The sequence below is a fragment of the Poecilia reticulata genome, chromosome 18 (genome assembly GCF_904066995.2).
Source record: "Poecilia reticulata chromosome 18, P_reticulata-male-v2, whole genome shotgun sequence".
Taxonomy (NCBI): Eukaryota; Metazoa; Chordata; class Actinopteri; order Cyprinodontiformes; family Poeciliidae; genus Poecilia; species Poecilia reticulata.
Window position 1 is genome coordinate 20,398,842 of NC_088847.1, and position 19,484 is coordinate 20,418,325.

A 19,484-nucleotide genomic window follows, 5' to 3' on the forward strand; every position below is an offset into this window, starting at 1 on the left:
GAGGCCTCAGTCCTCGATGCGGCCGTCGCTGGCCCAGTTCCCGGCCTGCCAACCCTCGCCGCATGTCTCCCCCCCTGCCAATCAACCATCAAATAAAGGCCACTAGAGCCAATAAAACCTTTTTAAAAAAAACTTAGTGTGGTTCACTAATGGCACTTAACCTTCTGACATGTCGATGCTCTTGAACCTGAACTCAAATGTGATTCTGACAGGCCGCCTTTAATTTGGTCTCTGGTTTTAAAGAGTGCAGATTAGACCTGGTTTATTAGATCATTTATATTTAACTTGTATTATTTAGATGCTGATGCAAATGTAATAATTTTACATGGTTTAAAAAAAATTTGTTTTCTGAATAAAGAGATTGAGAGGCTGATATAATCTCTTATCTTTGTTATGAAGAAATTACAGACTCGTCGCATTTGAATTTATTTATTAAAATAGCAAAAAAAAGGGATTGTAATGTTTTATTTACATAATACGACAAAGCAACAAACTCAGTCACTTACTGAAATATCGTCGTTCAGCTTTCAGTACAATGCAAATCAAATCAGTTTTTTTTTTACAGCTTCATAGTTGAACACTAAAAATACACATCCACATTACAAACAAAAAGATGTTTTGAAAACATCTGTATTTGTCTTCATTGAAGCAAGATTTACAAAATATTGGTTTATTTTTATGATTGTAAAAGGACTGAACTTGTATAGCACTTTATCCAATCATTTTTGACCACTCAAAGCACTTTACACTAGAGTCACATTCACCCATTCACACAAACGCTCACACATTTATACACCGATATGCAGCTCAGTAGGCAATTTGGGGTTAGGTGCCTTGCCCAGGGGCACATTGACATGGGGCAGGAGGAAGCTGGAATCAAACCTACAACCTTCCAATCGCAAGACAACTACTCTACCCACACAGCCACAGTCACCCCATTATTTAATAACATTTTGTCCATCGTCTGTAAGTGCGTGTCGTAAGCCCACGTAGATGTTGCTTCGTGATTTCAGTGAATAGAAAGCATCATCACAAACTCTGGAAATGAAACGGAACAAAACACACAGTCAGAATTGTATCCTCGACCAGCACTGATGGGGAAAATAGAGCGTTTGATGACCTCTGACCTTCGAAGTCGATGCTTCCGTCTGCATTGACGTCCAGCTCCTTCAGGATCTCCTCCAGCTCTCCCTTCTTCAGCTTCTCCCCCAGGAGACTTTTCAGAGCTTCCTTCATCTCGTCCTGGTTTATCTTTCCATCTCCATCCAAGTCAAACTATCGTGAAGGAGAAAATTCTGATTATATCATCTAAAATTTGCTCCAATTTCTCTATTCTCTATATACAGCTTTGTATTTTTTTTGCAGTTTAATTTCATTTCAACAAGCTTTTCTCTAATTGTTATCTTTCCACTAATTTCACTGGATCTGTTCTTTAAGTAGCTGACCTGTAGAAAGGCTGACTGGAGCTCCTTGAGTCCCAGCATGTTTGTGGTTTCTCCCATCATCCTCGGTCCCATCAGTTCAATAAAATCTTCAAAGTCCATTAAGCCGCCCACTAAAAGAGAGACGGGTCGGGGGAGGAAGACACAGAAAAAAAAAGAGTTGATTTTCACCACATTTGATCCGCAAGTTTCATAAAATAGAAAGTGAATTAAAGGCGAATTAAATGCGTTTAATTGGTTCAATCTTTATTTTGTTGATGATGAAAAATGGTGAAATCAAAGACATGGTGAAAGTGGACTTTAATCAAAAGATTTGAAGGATTAAAAAGATTTGTTAGCTCTATAATTTTGTTGGCTCTTTCAACATTTAACGACACACTTTATTTGAAATCGGAGACGTTTTCAAATTAGTCAAACGTCAAGAAATTTAACTAAACAAATTAAATGCTGAAGTGCTGAAACTGGGTGCAACAAGATTTCTGAATCAAAATGTGAAAAGAAAGCAGAAGAAAAGGATAGTCTTAATTTAAAAAATAAAAACAAAATAAGCTGTAACATTACTTTCAAATATGTCAGAGTCCAGATTGTGCTATTCCAAGCGAAGAATCCGCAATTACAAAACAAAAACTCACTTCTGATCTGTTACCTTTGGTTGAAAACTCAAACTGTTTTCCCGTCAGACTCACTTCTCATCTTGATCTGTTGCACGATCTCCAGCAGCTCCATCTCCGTGGGCATGTATCCCATGGTCCTCATGCATTCAGCCACATCTTTGTAGTTCAGATAGCCGTCCTGGTCGTAGTCGAACTCCTTGAAGGCTTCTTGCAACTCTGCAAAGTGTCAGAAAATATCCACAGCTCCAGGGATGCTTAATCTTGTAGCGACAGCTTAAATAAGAGCATAAAAACTCTTTTGGCAAAAAACTAAACGGGATAATGCACATGTTCTTTCACAACTCTAAACTCTAAACATTTTTATCATAAAAATCCCACCATATGGAAATCAAGTGGTAATTCAATCTATTTTTAAGCACTGCCATTATTTTTTAAGATTGAATATCTGGATTTTTAACTTTCCAACCGCTCACATGTTTCTGTTACTGACATAAATACTGAGCTGCAGAAATGAGACTCACCGTCTATTTCAGCCTGAGCCAGGTCTCTGTCCTGATGAAACAGGAAATACAGATTAATGGAAATAAATATCATATTTAAACTATTAACAAAATGTGAAAATCACAATAAAATAAAATAAATCTGTATATACTCTGTCTTTTGTTTCATTGTGACGAGTGGCTAAGAGATCTGGGCGACTTCCTCGGGTTACATTTACACCCGGAGCAAACAAAACATTACCAATCAGGTAATTAAAACCACCTGAGCCACTTTACACGAAGGCTATTTTTAAGGACAAACAAGTGGTGTTGGAGAACGTTTCAGGCGGATAACCTTAACAAACTGTGACATTAAGCCTTTACTAGAGAGCCGCTAACGCAGCAGAGACACCAGGACCAGAGCCAGCAGCGTCAGAAAGATCCGGTTCAGACGATGGCGATGGTTAACTACTACTGTTTCTATTTTCTTACATATTTTGTATATGCATTTGTGTCAAGACAAGGAAATGTAACTGTCGCTGTTTGTTAAGAAGGTTAATGTAGTTTTCATTCAGTGCTCTGCCGTGTTGGCTACTTACGGCCCCAAAAACACTGTTGAGGATGGAGTTGTAGACTTTGTTCATGCTCTCTGTGTTTTTCTTGGCCTTCTTTGAGGATTTCTTCGGTGTCTCAGAAACCGAACCCGATGGGGAGTTTGTGGCTGTGCTAGTTTTGGAGCCGCCATCTTTGCTGAAAAAAGTGAGAGAACAGACATTTCAAGTTACACGGCGTTGTCAAAGCCATGTTGATTTAAGATTGGAACAGTTCAAACCTACCCGTCTCCTGAGGCCGAATCGGCGGACGTTGTGGAAGAGGTCCTGTCTGCTGCTTTGGACATGCTGCTGCAATAAAGAGAGATTCAATATATAAACAGCAAATACTCTCTTTACACTCACAAAAAAATAGTTATGTAGGCCATTTTACTTCACTGCCACAACAGACATTGTTCTCCGTTTTCACTCCAGTCTGCTTACCTTGTCGGATCTCTAACCTAAGTGCCAGGAAAACGACAGGGAGTTGAGATGCAGCAGCTGAGCGCTTCTCGGTCCGTCTTGGTCGTAAATGATTTCAGAGACTCCTGTCAGACATGATTCCTGTCCTTCTCTTTGACTGGTCACCTTTAGAGAGGCTTAGCAGGCGATTACCTGGCTAAACACGCAGCCAACAGTCGGAGAGCAAATTGTCAGCCGACTGTACTTCTTTCTCAGAGGTCAGAGTTTTCCTGGTTCCTAGTCGTTTGTGCATCACGAGTTGCCATAAGTGGGAATGCCGCCAGTTTGGTTTGACTGATCTTTGGTGAAACATCGCTTAGTAAGTGATGTCATGACCACAGTTTTTGCAGCTACCGGGACATTTAACACCTTTTCATAGTAAAATCTTTGAGTTTATTTAAATCTTTTAGTTTCTTAGCACAGACCCAACTTTCTAGCTTATAGTCACGAACTTTCTGGAAAGGTCAGTGCAGACAAGAAGGGCTCCATGGATCATTTATCCTCCATGTATCAGAGAGGGTCTGAGCAGGCTGTACACAAAGTATTTGACAGCGATAAGACCCTCCCCCTGGCTCCTATTGGTTGTTTCTGACAGAACAGTGTATTTGTGCATTTAGACCTAGAAGGGAGAGGAGCTTGATTTTTTTTTTTAGATTATTTACCTCCTGATACTGCGATGACTTAGCCACAGTTTTAACAAATATGTTAAAATTAAGAAAAATTAAATACAATTTCTCATGTTAAATGGTGAATCTAACTAAAACGAAACTGTCAATGTTTAATACCGCTCTTGGATTTTCAGAGTTATATTCATAGAACATGCATATGCATATACTTTCAAATGTTCATTTTGTTCATAGGAGGTTTTGTGGAGACTTTTTAAAAACAAAAATTCACTCATATTTCTTGCCGTCTGATAATTCTGGTCTATCACCACTAGAGGGAGACAAAAAGCTGCATTTTGTATTGCGCACTAATTTGTTGTAGTGTGCAATATCTATGCTTTTATCAAATATTTCCCTGGTATATATTGACGTTCAACAAGGAACACTCAATATGTTTCAAGTGGTTTTATTGAGAAATATATCATTTAGCAGTTCAAAGTTTGACCAAGATTTTTGTAGTTAAGCTCATTTTGTTGAACTTGTATCCAAAACGTCGAGATTTGAAAAATAAGATTTCTGTATGCCTCAAAATGTCAGACCACCTCTGGATTGTATTTTTATTTTTATTTTGCATGTTATTTTCCATTTAAGGTGAATGTATAGATGTAAATGCTGCATAGTGATGAATATAGCAGTAATTCTGAGTCAGAGTGGGTTTATAAAGCTCTGCTTAGCTGGTCACAGGTCAAGGAATTGTCTGAATATTCAGGTAAATATGCCAGTAAAGCCAACGTGTTAAATTAGAACAAGCATTTCATCAAGTCAGTTTCTCTCACTGGTTTTTTTTTTAAAAAAAGAAACAACTCTTGAAAAATCCAAGAACTTTATTTATAAAAAAAAAAAAGGAAATGATGCAGGCAAAGTTCACAAAGCTAAACAATAAACTACGAGCTCACAAGTACAAGTTTTCCATGATGATGTAAATGTGATAAGAGACAAATCTGTTCTGTGTCGTCACGCAGCGCTATTTTCAGATTTCCTCTTTCCTGTGATTTATTCAGGAAAGTCACAGACGGCTCCATGTCCGGTAAATATGCTGCATTTGCATAAAACTTGCCACATTTTTTGCGGCAGTTTTTTGTTTTCAATCTGTGGCTTCATTTTGATCCTTTAGTTTAATCAGCTGCAAACCGGCAGCATTCATTAAAATCCATTAAGTGGAGCGTAATCTGTACTTTTAATAATTGAAGGTTATAACAGAGAGGGGAGTTCCAGTTAAAGGAAATGTAATCGGGATGATGTCAGTACAACTGGAATCTGTCCTTCACACACACACACACACACACACACACACCTGTAACCTCCCACACCAGGTATTGTTCTGATTTGATATGAGACATTACACACATTCTGCTGCTTTTGTTTTATTTTTTCCTCCTGTTTCTGAATCATTTTACCCAACCTTCATCCTGCTTCCCTTTTCGTGTCATCAAATAGTCTTCCTCACACCCCCGTTTTCCGTCTCAGCCTCCATCTCTCTCCTCTCTCACACCCAGACCTTTCCCTTCCGGCCGCTCTCGCCTCCGTCTCTGCCGCCGCAGCAGCCGGTGCCCAGGCCGCGGTGCTGGGTGGCCGGCAGGTTCTTGTACACGGCCCGGCTGTACGGGATGAAGCACAGGCCCAGCTGGAGGTGTCGGGCCAGACGGCAGTACGCGGCCAACGCCAGGACCAGCAGAGGGGTGACCAGGAGGAAGCCCACCACCAGCAGAGCCACGCAGCCTCCGTCAGTCAGCAGGTCGGAGCAGTAGGGGGTCGTGCCGTGGGGGCGAACCTGCAGACGCAGATCAGGAAAACCGCAGTGAAGGCTCTGGTAGAGGTACAGAACTGCGCAAAAGGCCGTTTCTTTTTTACTGCCTTAAATTCAATCCACTCTTTTCACTTCCGATACCGATACGGATATCTGAGGCTTAGCATCAGCTGACACCGATCCGATAAAGAAATTACAAACATATTTGATAACTCTGCACCAGAACAGCACTCTTAAATACAGCAGTAGCTTCCTGAGCTTGGACAAACATGTAAAAGCAACACAACTTTAACTTATTCAGTCAGAGCAATTTGGAATATAACAGCCAATGTAAAATGAATAATAAAGAAACAATACGGTTGACTACTTTGGTCAAACATGTAAAAATAAAGTCCAACAAACTTTCTTTCAAATGGTTCAGAAATTCAATTAGGAATTCTAGATATAATGTAAAATAAATAACGTCTCTCAGAGCACAAAGCATAGAATTAGACTGAATAGATCTGCCTTTTTGGATCGACTACGTTGTCACTGACACCTGATCTGTTCATTTTTTTAATATCTTGACTGATCCAGATGTTAACATCGGATCGGTGCATCTCTGGTATTTATAATTCTCAAGCATTTCAGAATGTTTTTCCAGGGTCTAGACTAATTTTCCATCAATTACTGGTTTTAACGGTTACCATGTTGTGATGTCTCATTACTATTTTTTAATTAACATTAAAAACTGCATTTTGTCTGTGTCAGCAAGCAGAAGAAAGAGGAAGTAAAGTTGATGTATTAAACCCCAAAAGAGCATCAAGTGTCAAAGTTCGCCACATTTTAGACTCTGTAGCTGAATAAGGAAGATCTTTTGGGAGGTTTCTGTCCTCCCTACACCCAGAAGGAAGCGCCAAAAGCAGTTTTCTCTCTCTCCTGCCTGAAGTGTGTTAGCCAGCAGCATGTGTGTGGTCTTCAGAATGGTGTGGTTTGTCTTTCATTTGGTACCAGATTTATTGGACAGCTGGAATTTTAGCCAAAACATTTGTTTTCAGCGGGCTGCACAGTGGCACAGTTGGTAGAGCTGTTGCCTTGCAGCAAGAAGGTTCTGGGTTTGATTCCCGGCCCCGGTCTTTCTGCATGGAGTTTGCATGTTCTCCCTGTGCATGTGTGGGTTTTCTCCGGGTACTCCGGTTTCCTCCCACAGTCCAAAAACATGACTGTCAGGTTAATTGGCCTCTCCAAATTGCCCCTAGGTGTGAGTGTGTGGGTGCATGATTGTTTGTCCTGTGTGTCTCTGTGTTGCCCTGCAACAGACTGGCCACCTGTCCAGGGTGACCCCGCCTCTCACCCAGAACGTTAGCTGGAGATTGGCACCAGCAACCCTCCCGACCCCACTGAGGGACAAGGGTGTAAAGAAAATGGATGGACGTTTGTTTTCACTCAGCAGCCAAAATGTGGCTTCTCAAGACTTTTCAAAAACTCAAGGAGCAATTACCTTCTAAAAAGCAGAGGGGGTAGTAACCAGTTCCACTACTCAGTTACATTTATTAAGCGTGCTTAGTGTAATTTAATCTTAGTAAGTGTTATGCAAAAACATGGTGGTCACAATACCAGTGTGCACAATATTCATATAGCAAAGCATTAGGGAAAAACAAACGACAACAAGATTGAAAAAAAAAAACATTGGTTATTAATATTGACAGTTTTACATATTCGACCGATTTGTTAAATGACAAATATCGACTGACACCAATGCTGATGCCTGTATATCCTGCATCTCTACACTTTTTGGAGTGTAATAACTGTTGGCTAATATATTCCAAGTGTTGTGAAATTGCATTTTTCACGCTAATGTAATATTTAGCTAGGTGTCAGAGCAGCAAACGATTGCATTAGAGATCACTGACGTTGCTCATAATACTAACAGTGACAGAGGTGTGGAAGCACAGATGAGGAAGAGAGGGAAGAAGTCAGAAGTGATGTATCCCGCCTGATATTTTAAATATTGTCACTGTTGCAACATTTCCTAATATCATGCAGCCCTAGTTTGAATTAGCTTTTTAAAAAAAAAACAAAACAAAATAATTCCTCTGAAAATGATTAGAAAAAGTATAAATGAAGAAAAGACTGTGTTAAACCATCACAAGATGCAAAATATAAAGAAATGAGAGTCGCCTCAAGGCTTTTGCACAGTGCTGCGTTTAAGGGAAGAGGTCACGGATAAAAGCAGGAGATGACGCACTCCGTGTGGTATGTACAAGGTGACGACAGGCGCTAGTCTTAAACAAAACACTCGCCTTTATGGGCAGCATTTAAGAATCACCCTCTCAAAAGCAAAACCCCTTTACACAAAATGAATTAGGCTCAAACCGTATGGCGAACTACAAGGTCCCAATCTCTTGTTTTCTCGGTGCATCCTGTTGAACACTTGTTGCTGAGCAATAACAGAGGGAGTGGGCGAAAGAGGTGAAGGGATCGCGATTTGAATGTGGGAGGGAAGCTGAGAGACAGATGGCCTGAATCATCCTTATCGGCCTTCGAGAGACGAATGTTTGAGTGTCCAAACAAAAACGCAGAGAGCAGAAACGGTTTCCAGACCCTCAGCAGCATCGAAAATAAAACTGACAGCAGCAAATCCATTGCTTTGACTCCATTTGAATTCAGAATCCATGAAGTTGCCCAACAAATACAGTTTTTGTTGGGCAATACAACAAACATGAATAAAGTCGAAGCTTTATTCATTCAGAAATCGCAGCGAAATGTAGCTTAATCTGCTGGTGTTTTCTACAGTCAGTCAACTTGAATCAACTTTCCCAGACCAGCGTGGGATGCTCCCCCTCAAAGTCTTGAATCGATCCCAAATGTTGTGCTTGTATTTGCATTGGGAGATGTCAGTGCAGCACAAACAGGGGAATCGTCAGGCTGCACAAACAAAACAAAACCATCTGGGAGGTAGCTGGAACATTAGGAGCGGCTAAATCAACATTTTTTCCTACCTTTTTGGGGAACAGAAGAAACTCTTAAGCTTCTTAAGATGAGGCCGGATCTCTTTTTATGTCCATGTAAAATTGAATATATCCGTACAGTTGCAGGAAAAGGAAAGGATGTCATAAATGTATCACAGTTCACAGGGTTGGGAGGACTGATAACTGTTTAAAACACCTCGAATTGTTTAGAGATAATGATGGTTTTATAAGACTTCTGAGATTGAAAGGCTACAAAAAACGGCTCCTCTAGTTCATTTCTGATGTCTTTCCGCCCTGGCGTTGTGTTAAACTCCTGCTTTTATAGCGTTGCTCTCACTGATGGCGGTCAGTTAATCGACTGCGCAGGTTAGCTGCTGACATTTAGCCTAAATCCAAAGGACGCAGCAGGGTTTTACTTAGTTCTCTGATAAGAAGAGTCAATGTCATTCTTATTAATCTGTTATGATTTTTTTTTGTGCACTTTAGATTAGATTTAAATCACTTTAGATCTTTTAAATACTGGGTCATTTTAATGTTCTCCTAGCGGAGAAATCCTGTAATTTGGTTGTAGTTTGGTTGAGTTTGAATTCTTAGTATTTCCTATTCCTTTGGTTCGCCTCGTTCTTCCAGCATGCCAGAGGCTGGATAATCCCCCTCTAATCTGCTGTCACATGAGGTCTTATTGTGAGAGGACATGTGAACGGAGAGAATCCTGGCTTCTCTGGTCATTAAAGGGAGGTCTGCGATTTAAAAAAAAAAAAAAAAAAAGTTTTTTTTTTGGACAAAACCACAAAGCCTGGATGACGTTTTCATCCAATTCAGGATGATTAAAGCCAATAACACACAGGTAGTTTCTGTACTGACAACATTTAATATTATTTTCTTTGTTTATTACTTAGTTGCAGGAAACCAGTTGCTCTCCTGGCTCAGTTGCTCCCTCCAGATTCCCATCTCCTCGACATCTTAAGGAACGTCAGATCTATCTGATTATGAAATCTCTCATCAGAGATGGAGCCAAAACTCCACCCTCCGCCTCAAGCAAAACTATTTCAAACTTCTGGATCAAAGTTAGAAGATTAGCACTTTCAGATGTTTCATAAAAGGATGGGTTTAACCATCTTCCAGCCCCTTTGTAGTGTTTAATTGCTATTTTATGCGATAGACACAAAGTGGTAAATAAAGGGAACATGATGGTCCTGATTATAGGAGAACAAATCTGAACATTTTGGACAGCCTGTTTTTTTTTTTTTTTTTTATCAATCCACTTTGCAAATATGCATTAAGGCTGCTGATCTATCAAAATGACAAACATATATTGTAATGGTTGATTGAAGTGTAAAAGTACACAACGTCACACACATTTTCAGTTTGCTTCAGTCAAGAAAACTTAATTAACTTAATCTTTTTTCTACTTTTCAAGGCAGTAAACAAGGATTTTCTTTCATTTTGCAATTAATTAGATTTTGTCATGTTCTGAAACATAAGACTATGTGGCTGGATTTTCTCCAATGATTGAAGCAGCATAAGAAGAGTACAGGATAGGCAGGTTACACGACATTATAACCACTTGAAAACAGTCGAATTAACAATTAAATGTAAGTAAGACCGTGTCAACACTGGGGAATAAAACACGTTTAAATCGCATCGGTGTCGTTTTCATTTAGACACCCTATTATCCCAGCTGTACCTGAACGTAGCATCAGCAGCTGTTTGGGGGAAAATCCCTAGTAGCTGCATGCTAGCTGAAGGCGGTATCGGTTCTCCGACAGGGTTCGATACGATACATCTTCGGTATCGATGCATAAACCGTCATTTCTTACCGTAGAGTGACACAGGAAGCCGAACACAACCATGACGATGGCCGGGGTCAGGATGGTGCCGAACACAACGGCGGCGAGGCAAGCGTTGATGGCAGCAATCACCAGGTTCTGGGCCGTCACCAACACCGAGCAGGCCCAGCAGTCCAGCGACCCACGCAGCTCCAGAGGGGCCTCGCCGCCCCCAACGCCGCTCTCGGCTGCGGAATACGGAGGAGGTATGACCACACGCGACGGGGTTTCTCTACCTCCGCCCACAGCGGTGGTGGACGCCAGGGAGTTGGAATGGTGGAGATGCTGCTGGTGGTTGGAGTGGTGATGGAGGTGAGGCGGCAGCTCCTCAGAGAGGTCCAGGGCCTGGTGGTGGGCCCCCTTCTCCAGAGTGCTGCTCACACTCATCGTGAACTGTACAGAGAGAAAAATAGAAAGAAAGAGGCAACAAAAGTCAGGAGCTACAGGATAAAACGGGTTGAGTTTGATCAAAGTTGCCTCTTTGACTTTGGGTTCATGAGGAGGTTAGATGTTTAATCTGTGAGGAAGTGTCTGAATCTAAAGGTGATTATCATCAGCGAGCTGATTGGCTGAAAGGAAAGGGGCCCATAATTGCCATTTGTGTGTTGTGGTGAAGAGATGAAACTAACATCAAGGTCAGGGTGTGTTTGTGTTTTCTGGATGTGAAGTTGTTGCATATTTAAACAATGTAGATTTATCTTTCCTGTGCAAATTAAGGTTGCTTGAACTTTGTCACTTTTCGCCACATTGCAAACACAAATCTCATATTTTACTGTGATTTTATGGAATAAACCAACGCAGGGTAGAACATACCTGACATGGAAGGGAAATTATACGTGGTTTTCCAGTTTGTTTTGCAGTGGAACTATGAAAACTTGGTGTTTACTCAAATACCCATAATCAAAACATGTGAAACTAATTTCCTTCAGAAGTCACCTGATTAGTAGACTCTGTGGCCCGGTGTGTAATTTAGTCGCAGTATAAATTCTAATGTGGGGTTAGGGATTAGGGTTGTTATTGTGGTCCAGTCAAAGTCCAGACAAAAACCAGTTGAGAATTTGTGGCAAGACTTAAAAGATTTATCTTCACAGATGTTCTCCATCCAGTCTGACTTAGCTTTAGCTATTTCAAAAGGAAGAAAAGACAACAATTTCAGTCAAATCTTGTTTCCAGGTTTCTTTTGTAAAGGAAAAACAAATTGGAACTTTACTGTTCGTCTCCACAATTATGCACAGCCAAATGTTGATTTTTCACCTAAAATAACCAACAAAATACAAAAATATTTGAAGTTGTAACATAAAAAATAGCATGAAAAGAATTTATAGGGGCCGATATGTTGCTGCAAAGCGCTGCCTTTCTCTGCATGCCATGCTCCTCTTCCCCACAGTTAGACATTGATATAATGTGTTAGATTATCTAGAAGACAAGAACAGTTTTATTGCTGCTGCTTTTAGTGAAGAACGTCAGCAGAATTAGATTTACAACCTCATTCAACCACATTTTTGCATGAGACTTTTTGAGTTCGCCTAACGTTCGTGTTTCCAAACTCTGATGCCAGAGTTTTAGTGGAAGTTCTGGTTGGACCCAAGATTCTTTTAGTTTGCATTCATCCTGTTTTTGGACAGATTTTTTCTTCTTTTTTTGTGATAAGCAGCTGTGTCTGGTACAGGATATCCTCACCTCTCTAGGGTCATGAGACGGAGTAACAGATAAAACAAAAAAACGGTCCCTGCACTTAAAAGATTCCACTCTTGTTAATATATCAGTGCTTTGATGCTAAAATGCCGGGACCTCAGTTTAAGAACGTAAAGACTGATTTTTCTGCAGAAAAATGACTAACTCCAATCCATCCAACATTCAGCTGAACTCAGGCCACACAGATTGTTTACTCATTTTGATTTTTGATTACCGAGCTAAAACAGCGACTCTGTTTTTATATGTGTTTATATACTTTGAAAAGACACCGTTTGCGAATTTGCAAACTGTACTGAATTGAAATAAGCTGCCAACAAATAGTCATGCCAAGCTGAAAACAGAAGAACTGACCCCCCCGTGGTGCCACATAAACTGAGTTGATCTGTGATTTTCATACGTTGAATTGGTGTCTGTTTTTGAGAGAAAACGCTCATGATCCAGCCCAAGTAATTTCTAGAGAAGGGGGGCAGCTACATGTTAAAGAAGCAAAACTGAGCATTTACGTTTGTCAAATTTACAAGTTTATGGAGCTGCAGCAATTGAAGCTTCAAATGAAATTGAAAAGAAATATCATAAACCAAACATTAAGAATCAACTGGGTTGTCGTGACTTTTTCTTTCTGAACCCTTGTTAAAATAAGATCAGGTGGAGTGAGTGACTAATTAGAAAATATTAGTGTGATGTAACCTGTTTGTTTAACGTGCCCCTAGTCTATTGTTGTCCCAAGTGTTGTGAGGTGGAAGGTCACAGAGGAAGGCCTGGCAGGAAGGTGTGTGTGTGTGTGTGTGTGTGTGTGTGTGTGTGTGTGTGTGTGTGTGTGTGTGTGTGTGTGTGTGTGTGTGTGTGTGTGTGTGTGACTCAGTTGTACCGCACTCCACCCCTTTTACCTCCTACTGTCGTCTGAAAAACAGTTTCTCTTCATAACATGTCTTACTTTCAACTCAGAAGATATAGATTACAAGAACAATTCATATTAATTCATACCTTGGTGATAAAATGCGGTGTGAGATTTTCAAACTTTGTTGATTGGAAATTGTCTGCAAATCTGGTCATTTGGATTTTAGAAAAATAAAACTATTGGTGCTAAATCTGTAAGCGCGCCCTCAACTAGAGTGTTGATGTTAATATCCTGGACATTTCTAACCAAATGTTAGTGAGAGTCGAACTAAAAAAGTACACTCTAAAATGGGCGTCACTTTCTTTATTGCCGTTAATTTTGCTCTTTGTCTTTCATTCGGAATAACTTACATAATTAAATGTTTAGGCAAATGTTATTTCCCCTGTTAGATGATGAACCTAAAACATCAAATTGAGGAAATGTCACCTTTCCCTGGGTGTTTCTGGTTTTCTTTGAAGTCTAACTCGCTGATTCAAAATTATCAATTAAATTAGTTTGAGTTTTTTAAAATACATTTTAAGCACTATGGCAGAAAATACAAAAACATCTGTAAATGAAGGAATGCCAGTATTTTTTTTCCCATTCAAATTTTTTTCTTTTGGAGTTTTGTCGGCACTAGACAACTGATCAAAAGAAAAATGTCGCCATCTCACCAATTGCTTCATGCTTTAACTTACATTTTATTAATTTTTTTATTTCTTAAACAAAAAAAGTGGAAATTTTCATTTGACTTTTTATTTCTCTCCTTTTTGTATATAATTTTAATGTAATTTTAGCATCATTTATTGTTTTACAGTCAGTAAAACAATACGGTTCTCCAAAGAACCTTCAGAAAACACTTTTAAGATTCTTTAGGTGTTTGAATTTTTTGCTTGTGGAAAGTTTATGACGCCAACATGGAGAACCTAACTGCGGCGTGTCGGGTCTGCAGCGCATCCTAACCTGAGCCAAACTAGCTCCAGTGTTTCTGGTTCTCTAAAACTCTTAGATCTGGGAAATCAGCTCGGAATGCGTAGACGTTTTCCCAGATCAGATGTTGCAGAGGAACGTAAGGAAACGGGAGAGATGCTGCAGCTCTCGTACTCACGTTGTGATGTGCGGCCCGTTGGACCTCTAGCTGTTCCTCCTCCAGGTTCGCCTCTCGTCGGGATGACTGCAGGCCACTTGGTTTCTCCTGCTCGGTTCAACCGCGCTCTTTCTTCTTTCAGTCGTTTTTCCTGCTTTTTTTTTTCTGTTCTGATTTTGGTTTTCTGGTGGTTTCCAGCTGCTCCTTCTGGTTTTCCTCTCCTTTATCTCTGTTGTCAGCCACTATATTCTACTCTCTTTTTTTTTGTCCTAGTTGCAACTTTAAATTAGTTGCCAACACCGTGTGCACAGATGCTGATGAAAACACTAGCTCTCACAGTTCCTCTGGTCTTTGTTTTAAGTATGTCAAACTTTTACCTCCGCCTCTTTCACCCCCTGCCCACCCATCTGATTGCGCCCACATCCAGCCCACTTTCTCTCCCCTCCCATCAGACTTATCACCCTCTCTCCCGCGGCTCCTCTCAGCGAAACGCATTCCACCGCTCATATCCAGGACATGCTGCCTGCTGCAGTGGGGGCTGGGTACGTCTTTTAGGGGTCAGCATGGGGCGGCGGGGCCTGATAAGTTGAGGTTCAGGAGAGTCGAAAACGGGGGGGAAGGGCCGCTCAGTCAGACTTTTGGAGCAGACGAATCGACGGTGCTGAAATATAAGTTGGTTTATTGTTCGGTTTGGTGGATCAACTTTTCCAAAGCAACTTTTCAGGTACTTTTTCCAAAAATCTCAGTGAAAACAAAGAGCAAAAAGCAAAACATCCACAGCCAGCTACAGGCTGCTCATTTCCTCATATTACTTCCAGAGCTGGAATTCAATCGCAGTTGCTAGGATGCAATAAAGTTTTCCGTGCATTCAACACCCTGCTTTAAAGTAGTTTATTTAGATCCTTTTTAGAGAATTTGCCCACAGTTCATGTAAATCTGAATGTCAGTGTAGAGTTTTGTGGACGTTAAAATAACGGAAAAGGAGAAAAATTAGAAAAATGTGGGTTTATCGATGTCATGATTAAAATATATAAGTATTATCACTATTTCTAAATAGAGTCATAAGTTTCAGTACATGTTATTTGGAAGTTCTGCTATTTATCAAACTAAATAAGTGCACATATAAAGAAGGAAAACATGACATAAATACTGTCATGTCATATATTGCCTCTTCTTTTACTTTGACACCCTTAAATAAAATGAACATTCCTGAAATATCAACATCCAATAGAAGAAAATGTTTTGCGTTTTTGCAAAAGTTTTATGTTTTTCTTTTTAAGCTAAAATTAGAAATGAAAATAATGTTTTTTTTATTACAACAAACGTGCTATAGTTTATTTGAAAAAAAAAAATTACATGTTTTGTCAAACTTTCATGTAACTTTTGCATCTCTAAGCTGTTTTTGTCCTGATGGCTCTTCTGATTTCAGACATGCAGAATCAGGTTGTTGCATAACAATATGAAAAAGCTGAAGGGCTGTTAATAGTTGAAATATGAATGCGTTATCTGCAGCTTCCTCGTAGCAAGAAGAACCAGATCCCCAGAGATGGAGGGGAAAAAAGAGTCGGATGATAAAACATCAGAGCACAAACTCGATAATTAGCCTCGTTAGATCCTGATTTTCCACCCTTTTTCCTTTGCTTTGAGCTTTGCAATGTTTATTTACGCGGCGCGACCACCATCGTCCACATATTAGCCCCCTCCTCCAAAAACGACACTAAAAGGGACAGCGGTCAAACCCGACACATCCAGTTTTTTTCTTGTCAGAAGAGATGAGATAGTTTCTTTGCTCCCATGCTTTGCGGGAGCAGCATAAACAAACTTCAAAGTTGCGCTCATTCTGTACCATCATGATTGCGCCAGTGGAACGTGATTGGACGGCCGAAGTGTTTTGTCTTGGCAGCGAGGAGGACGTGAACTCTTATCACCACCTGCCTGCAGCAGGGTGGACAGACATACGGACGGAGGTGGTCGGTCTTCCTTTGTGTTTTCAAAGCAGGATTTCCTCCTGCTTGTCCCTCTGCTGCCCCTTTGGCCTGCAGCGTGACCCGACAACACGGCCACCTGCCAAATCTGTCGTTTCACATCAGAACCGAAAGTTAAACCCGCAAACGAGCGGCAGAAACCGGGGTAACGCAGAGGGTTATTATTATTATTATTTATTTATTTTTTTTTGTCGACGGCTTTTTAAGCCTTGATGTCGAATTTCACAACCACCATCGCATCGTCGACATAACGTCTGATGGAGCGAACAGGAATCGTGAGGTTATTGTTGCCCTTGGAGCGAATTAACATCCTGGTACGTTTCTGTTTTTTTTTTTTTTTTTTTTTTAAAAAGCAAATTTAAGGCGTCTGTTTTCTTTCTGCGAGCCCAAGAAATTTAATCCCGCCTGTGGATTATCAGGGAGGAAACTGAGCTCTGACAGTTTTGTTACCCCGCTCTCCACTTTTTCCCGCTCTGCTATCGAGGAAGTTTGGCTGCTTGTATAATCTCCTTCCTCAGTTTATACACGGAAACATTTTTTTTTTTCATGTATATTTTCATTGTAACCAACAGCATTCCCAGGCTAAAGAAACAATCCGAACAGAGGACTTTAATATTCTCTTCAACAAGCCTCATATAAAGCATAGCATGCGGATATATGGAGTTGCAATGGTAAATTGTCGAATTAATTTGTAGGATTTAAACCATAACGATGTATAAAAATATTTTTTTGCAACATAAACCTTTAGGGTTGTACAATTAATCAACAATGTATATTACAATACTAGAAAATCAGTAGATAATATGTCATTTCACTGGACTCTGATCCAGAACCACACGGCATTCTGGGAAATGTAGGCGAAGGAAAGTTTAGGTGCTCAACCTCTCGCAGCCAGCTGAGTAAGGTTGGTGCTCTCATTGGTTACCTAGCAACCCACTCCCTCTTTGGTTACCTGGCAACAACCTGTTGAGTTTCAGGTTTCACTATTGTGCCCCGTAAATACTTAAAAAGAAATAAATTGAGGGAAGAAAGTTAATATTGCAAATATTTTAAACACCATTGTAAAAAAAGAACAAATAAAGAACAATTGCATAATCCTGGAAAGACTGATTAATGTGAAAGGATATTTAATTTTAAGAAGTATCAGATGCAGAAACAGCTATTAATATTTTAACAGTTTGCTAATGTCTTTTATTAAAACATTCTGGCTCAAACTGCCCTTGGAAACTTTTATGATTTTGATATGGCCCAAAAAGAAAATGAGTTCTTGAGAAAGTTAAAAATAATAAAGTGACCCAGATGAGATCATTTTTCCACTGGTTCTAAGCAGATGTCAACTTGGTTACTTCTGCAAATGTTAACACTAAATCAAATGATCTCAGCACGAAGCTAAACAACTGAATATGGTGAACTTTTTCACTGAAAGTCGGACCATTTGTCTGGATTTATCAAGTGTTTATTTAATTAATAGTCATAGTAATGTCACACAAATTCACAAGTGTTTAAGACATGTCCTGGCTCAGTTTGGTGTGTGTGTGTGTCTGCAAGTAGGTCTGTGTGAATTCGCTAAAACAGTGCAGTTATAAATAAATGACCACAAAGAGAAGGAAAAGGTAATATTGCAACAGGAAAAATAGATTTCTCAATTTTAGAGGACAAAAAAAAAAGATTGTTCAAAAGAGAACATTTAGCACCATCTATCCCAGTATATTCAACAAATATCATAAAAATCTTGTCTAAAAGCCCCCTACGTAGTAAAAAAAAAAAATTACCATTTCTCAAAACACTTTGGAAAAATTAGTTGTTTTTTTTCCTTAATGAGGATACAAACACAGCATTCCATTAGTCATCTCTACGTGAGCAGTGTGTCTATCATCTACAGGAAAGGTGGTGTTATATTCAAGATAAAGATTTAATTCAATATATATCAGGAGAGAAAAGGCAGAGGTCGAGAGGCAAGCACCAGGAAAACAGCACCGTCCACCGCCAGAGATGCCTCCACGTTTCAGTTCTTACAAAGCAGTCACCGTGTCAAAAAACAAAACAAAAATGAGGAAAAACAATGTACAGTTCATCAGAAAGGGAGAACATTAATATCCAATAAATAGAGAAAACATTTTTTTTTTAAATTAAATGTACAATTGCTAAAAGAAAAATAACTGCATACTGAAACGAGGTACAGCACACACCGGATTTTTCTTTTTCTTTTTTTTTTTTTTTTTTCTGGACAAAGTTCATACAGAGCTAGAAAAAAAACAGAACAAAAGACCTGATGATGTGTGACAGCTGAGTATTAATCTCCAGAAGAAATAAAGTATAATTCATAGGAACAAGATTTACAACAAATACAAGCATCTGGAAAAAAACAAACAAAAAAAAAACAAACAACTCAACCCCTCCCCTTAAAAAAACTGTTGCTAAAACCCGTATCTTTTGAAGCATTCCAAAAAATGTTAATTTTTAAAATACTTAATGCTTTAGAAAAATGTTCATATCTCTATTATTAGTAATTTCATTTTCTTTCTTTTCTAAATACAAGGCCAATGTGGTATATATCTAGGCTGATCTAGTTTAGAAAAAAACAAACTCAAACAATAAATTATTTAGAAAACGACAGCACCCCACGAAATTTTCAAACGGCATGTACAAATTTCAGTATTCAAGACAAAGAAAACAAACAAAAAAAGCGCCATTGAAACAGTTTCTCCTCCACAGTTTGTTCAACGGCAGCACCAGCTGCCCTGCTGCCAGGGTTTCTGCTTCAGAGCACCATCTGAGAGTAAACTGGGATTTTGTTGGCGGCTTGTTTCTTTTTTTTTTTTTTCTCACTTTTGATTCTGTAAACAGTAACAAGTAAACGTATCCAGCTGGATGATCAGCAAATCGTAGCAGTAGCAAAAAAAATAATAATAATGAAATGGTGGGCTTAGAAACCAAAGTGAAAACTGTCTCTTTTTTTTTTTCTTGTCCTGGCGCTGCAGGAGTTTTGGTTATGGCTGAGGAGACCCAGAGGGGGGAGCTCTGTCACCGAGAGGAGGACGCCTGGTGAGGGAAAAACAAA

At 39.6% G+C, this 19,484-nt stretch overlaps 3 protein-coding genes across 6 annotated transcripts in view; all 3 read right to left on the minus strand.

Moving 5' to 3' along the window:
• Positions 1 to 413: 413 nt before the first annotated feature.
• LOC103480556 (calcium-binding protein 2) lies at positions 414 to 4,909 on the minus strand. 3 transcript variants are annotated; one of them, XM_008435555.3, is made up of 8 exons: positions 3,570 to 4,208; positions 3,372 to 3,437; positions 3,135 to 3,285; positions 2,578 to 2,608; positions 2,129 to 2,272; positions 1,446 to 1,555; positions 1,128 to 1,275; positions 414 to 1,038 (listed from the first exon to the last, which is right to left on the minus strand). In XM_008435555.3, exons 2-8 carry the CDS (start codon positions 3,431 to 3,433, stop codon positions 1,010 to 1,012), a joined length of 675 nt encoding a protein of 224 aa, XP_008433777.1. In that variant the 5' UTR covers positions 3,434 to 3,437; positions 3,570 to 4,208; the 3' UTR covers positions 414 to 1,009. The 3 variants fall into 3 exon arrangements, with proteins under 3 accessions (XP_008433777.1, XP_081456181.1, XP_081456180.1); XM_081600055.1 differs by having other exon boundaries at positions 414 to 1,275; positions 3,372 to 3,434; positions 3,570 to 4,909; XM_081600054.1 differs by having other exon boundaries at positions 414 to 1,275; positions 3,570 to 4,909.
• Positions 4,910 to 5,058: 149 nt separating this feature from the next.
• Positions 5,059 to 14,760, minus strand: tmem88b (transmembrane protein 88 b). Its single transcript, XM_008435557.3, has 3 exons — positions 14,460 to 14,760; positions 10,771 to 11,172; positions 5,059 to 6,023 (listed from the first exon to the last, which is right to left on the minus strand). Exons 2-3 carry the CDS (start codon positions 11,164 to 11,166, stop codon positions 5,739 to 5,741), a joined length of 681 nt encoding a protein of 226 aa, XP_008433779.1. The 5' UTR covers positions 11,167 to 11,172; positions 14,460 to 14,760; the 3' UTR covers positions 5,059 to 5,738.
• Positions 14,761 to 17,857: 3,097 nt separating this feature from the next.
• kdm6ba (lysine (K)-specific demethylase 6B, a) overlaps positions 17,858 to 19,484 on the minus strand; it is a 107,967-nt gene continuing 106,340 nt past the window's right edge. For both annotated transcript variants that reach the window (XM_008435559.3, XM_017310482.2), the window contains exon 25: positions 17,858 to 19,465. In XM_008435559.3, coding sequence (XP_008433781.2) covers positions 19,448 to 19,465 — 18 coding nt within the window. In that variant the 3' untranslated portion in view covers positions 17,858 to 19,447. The remainder of the gene's footprint in view (positions 19,466 to 19,484) is intronic.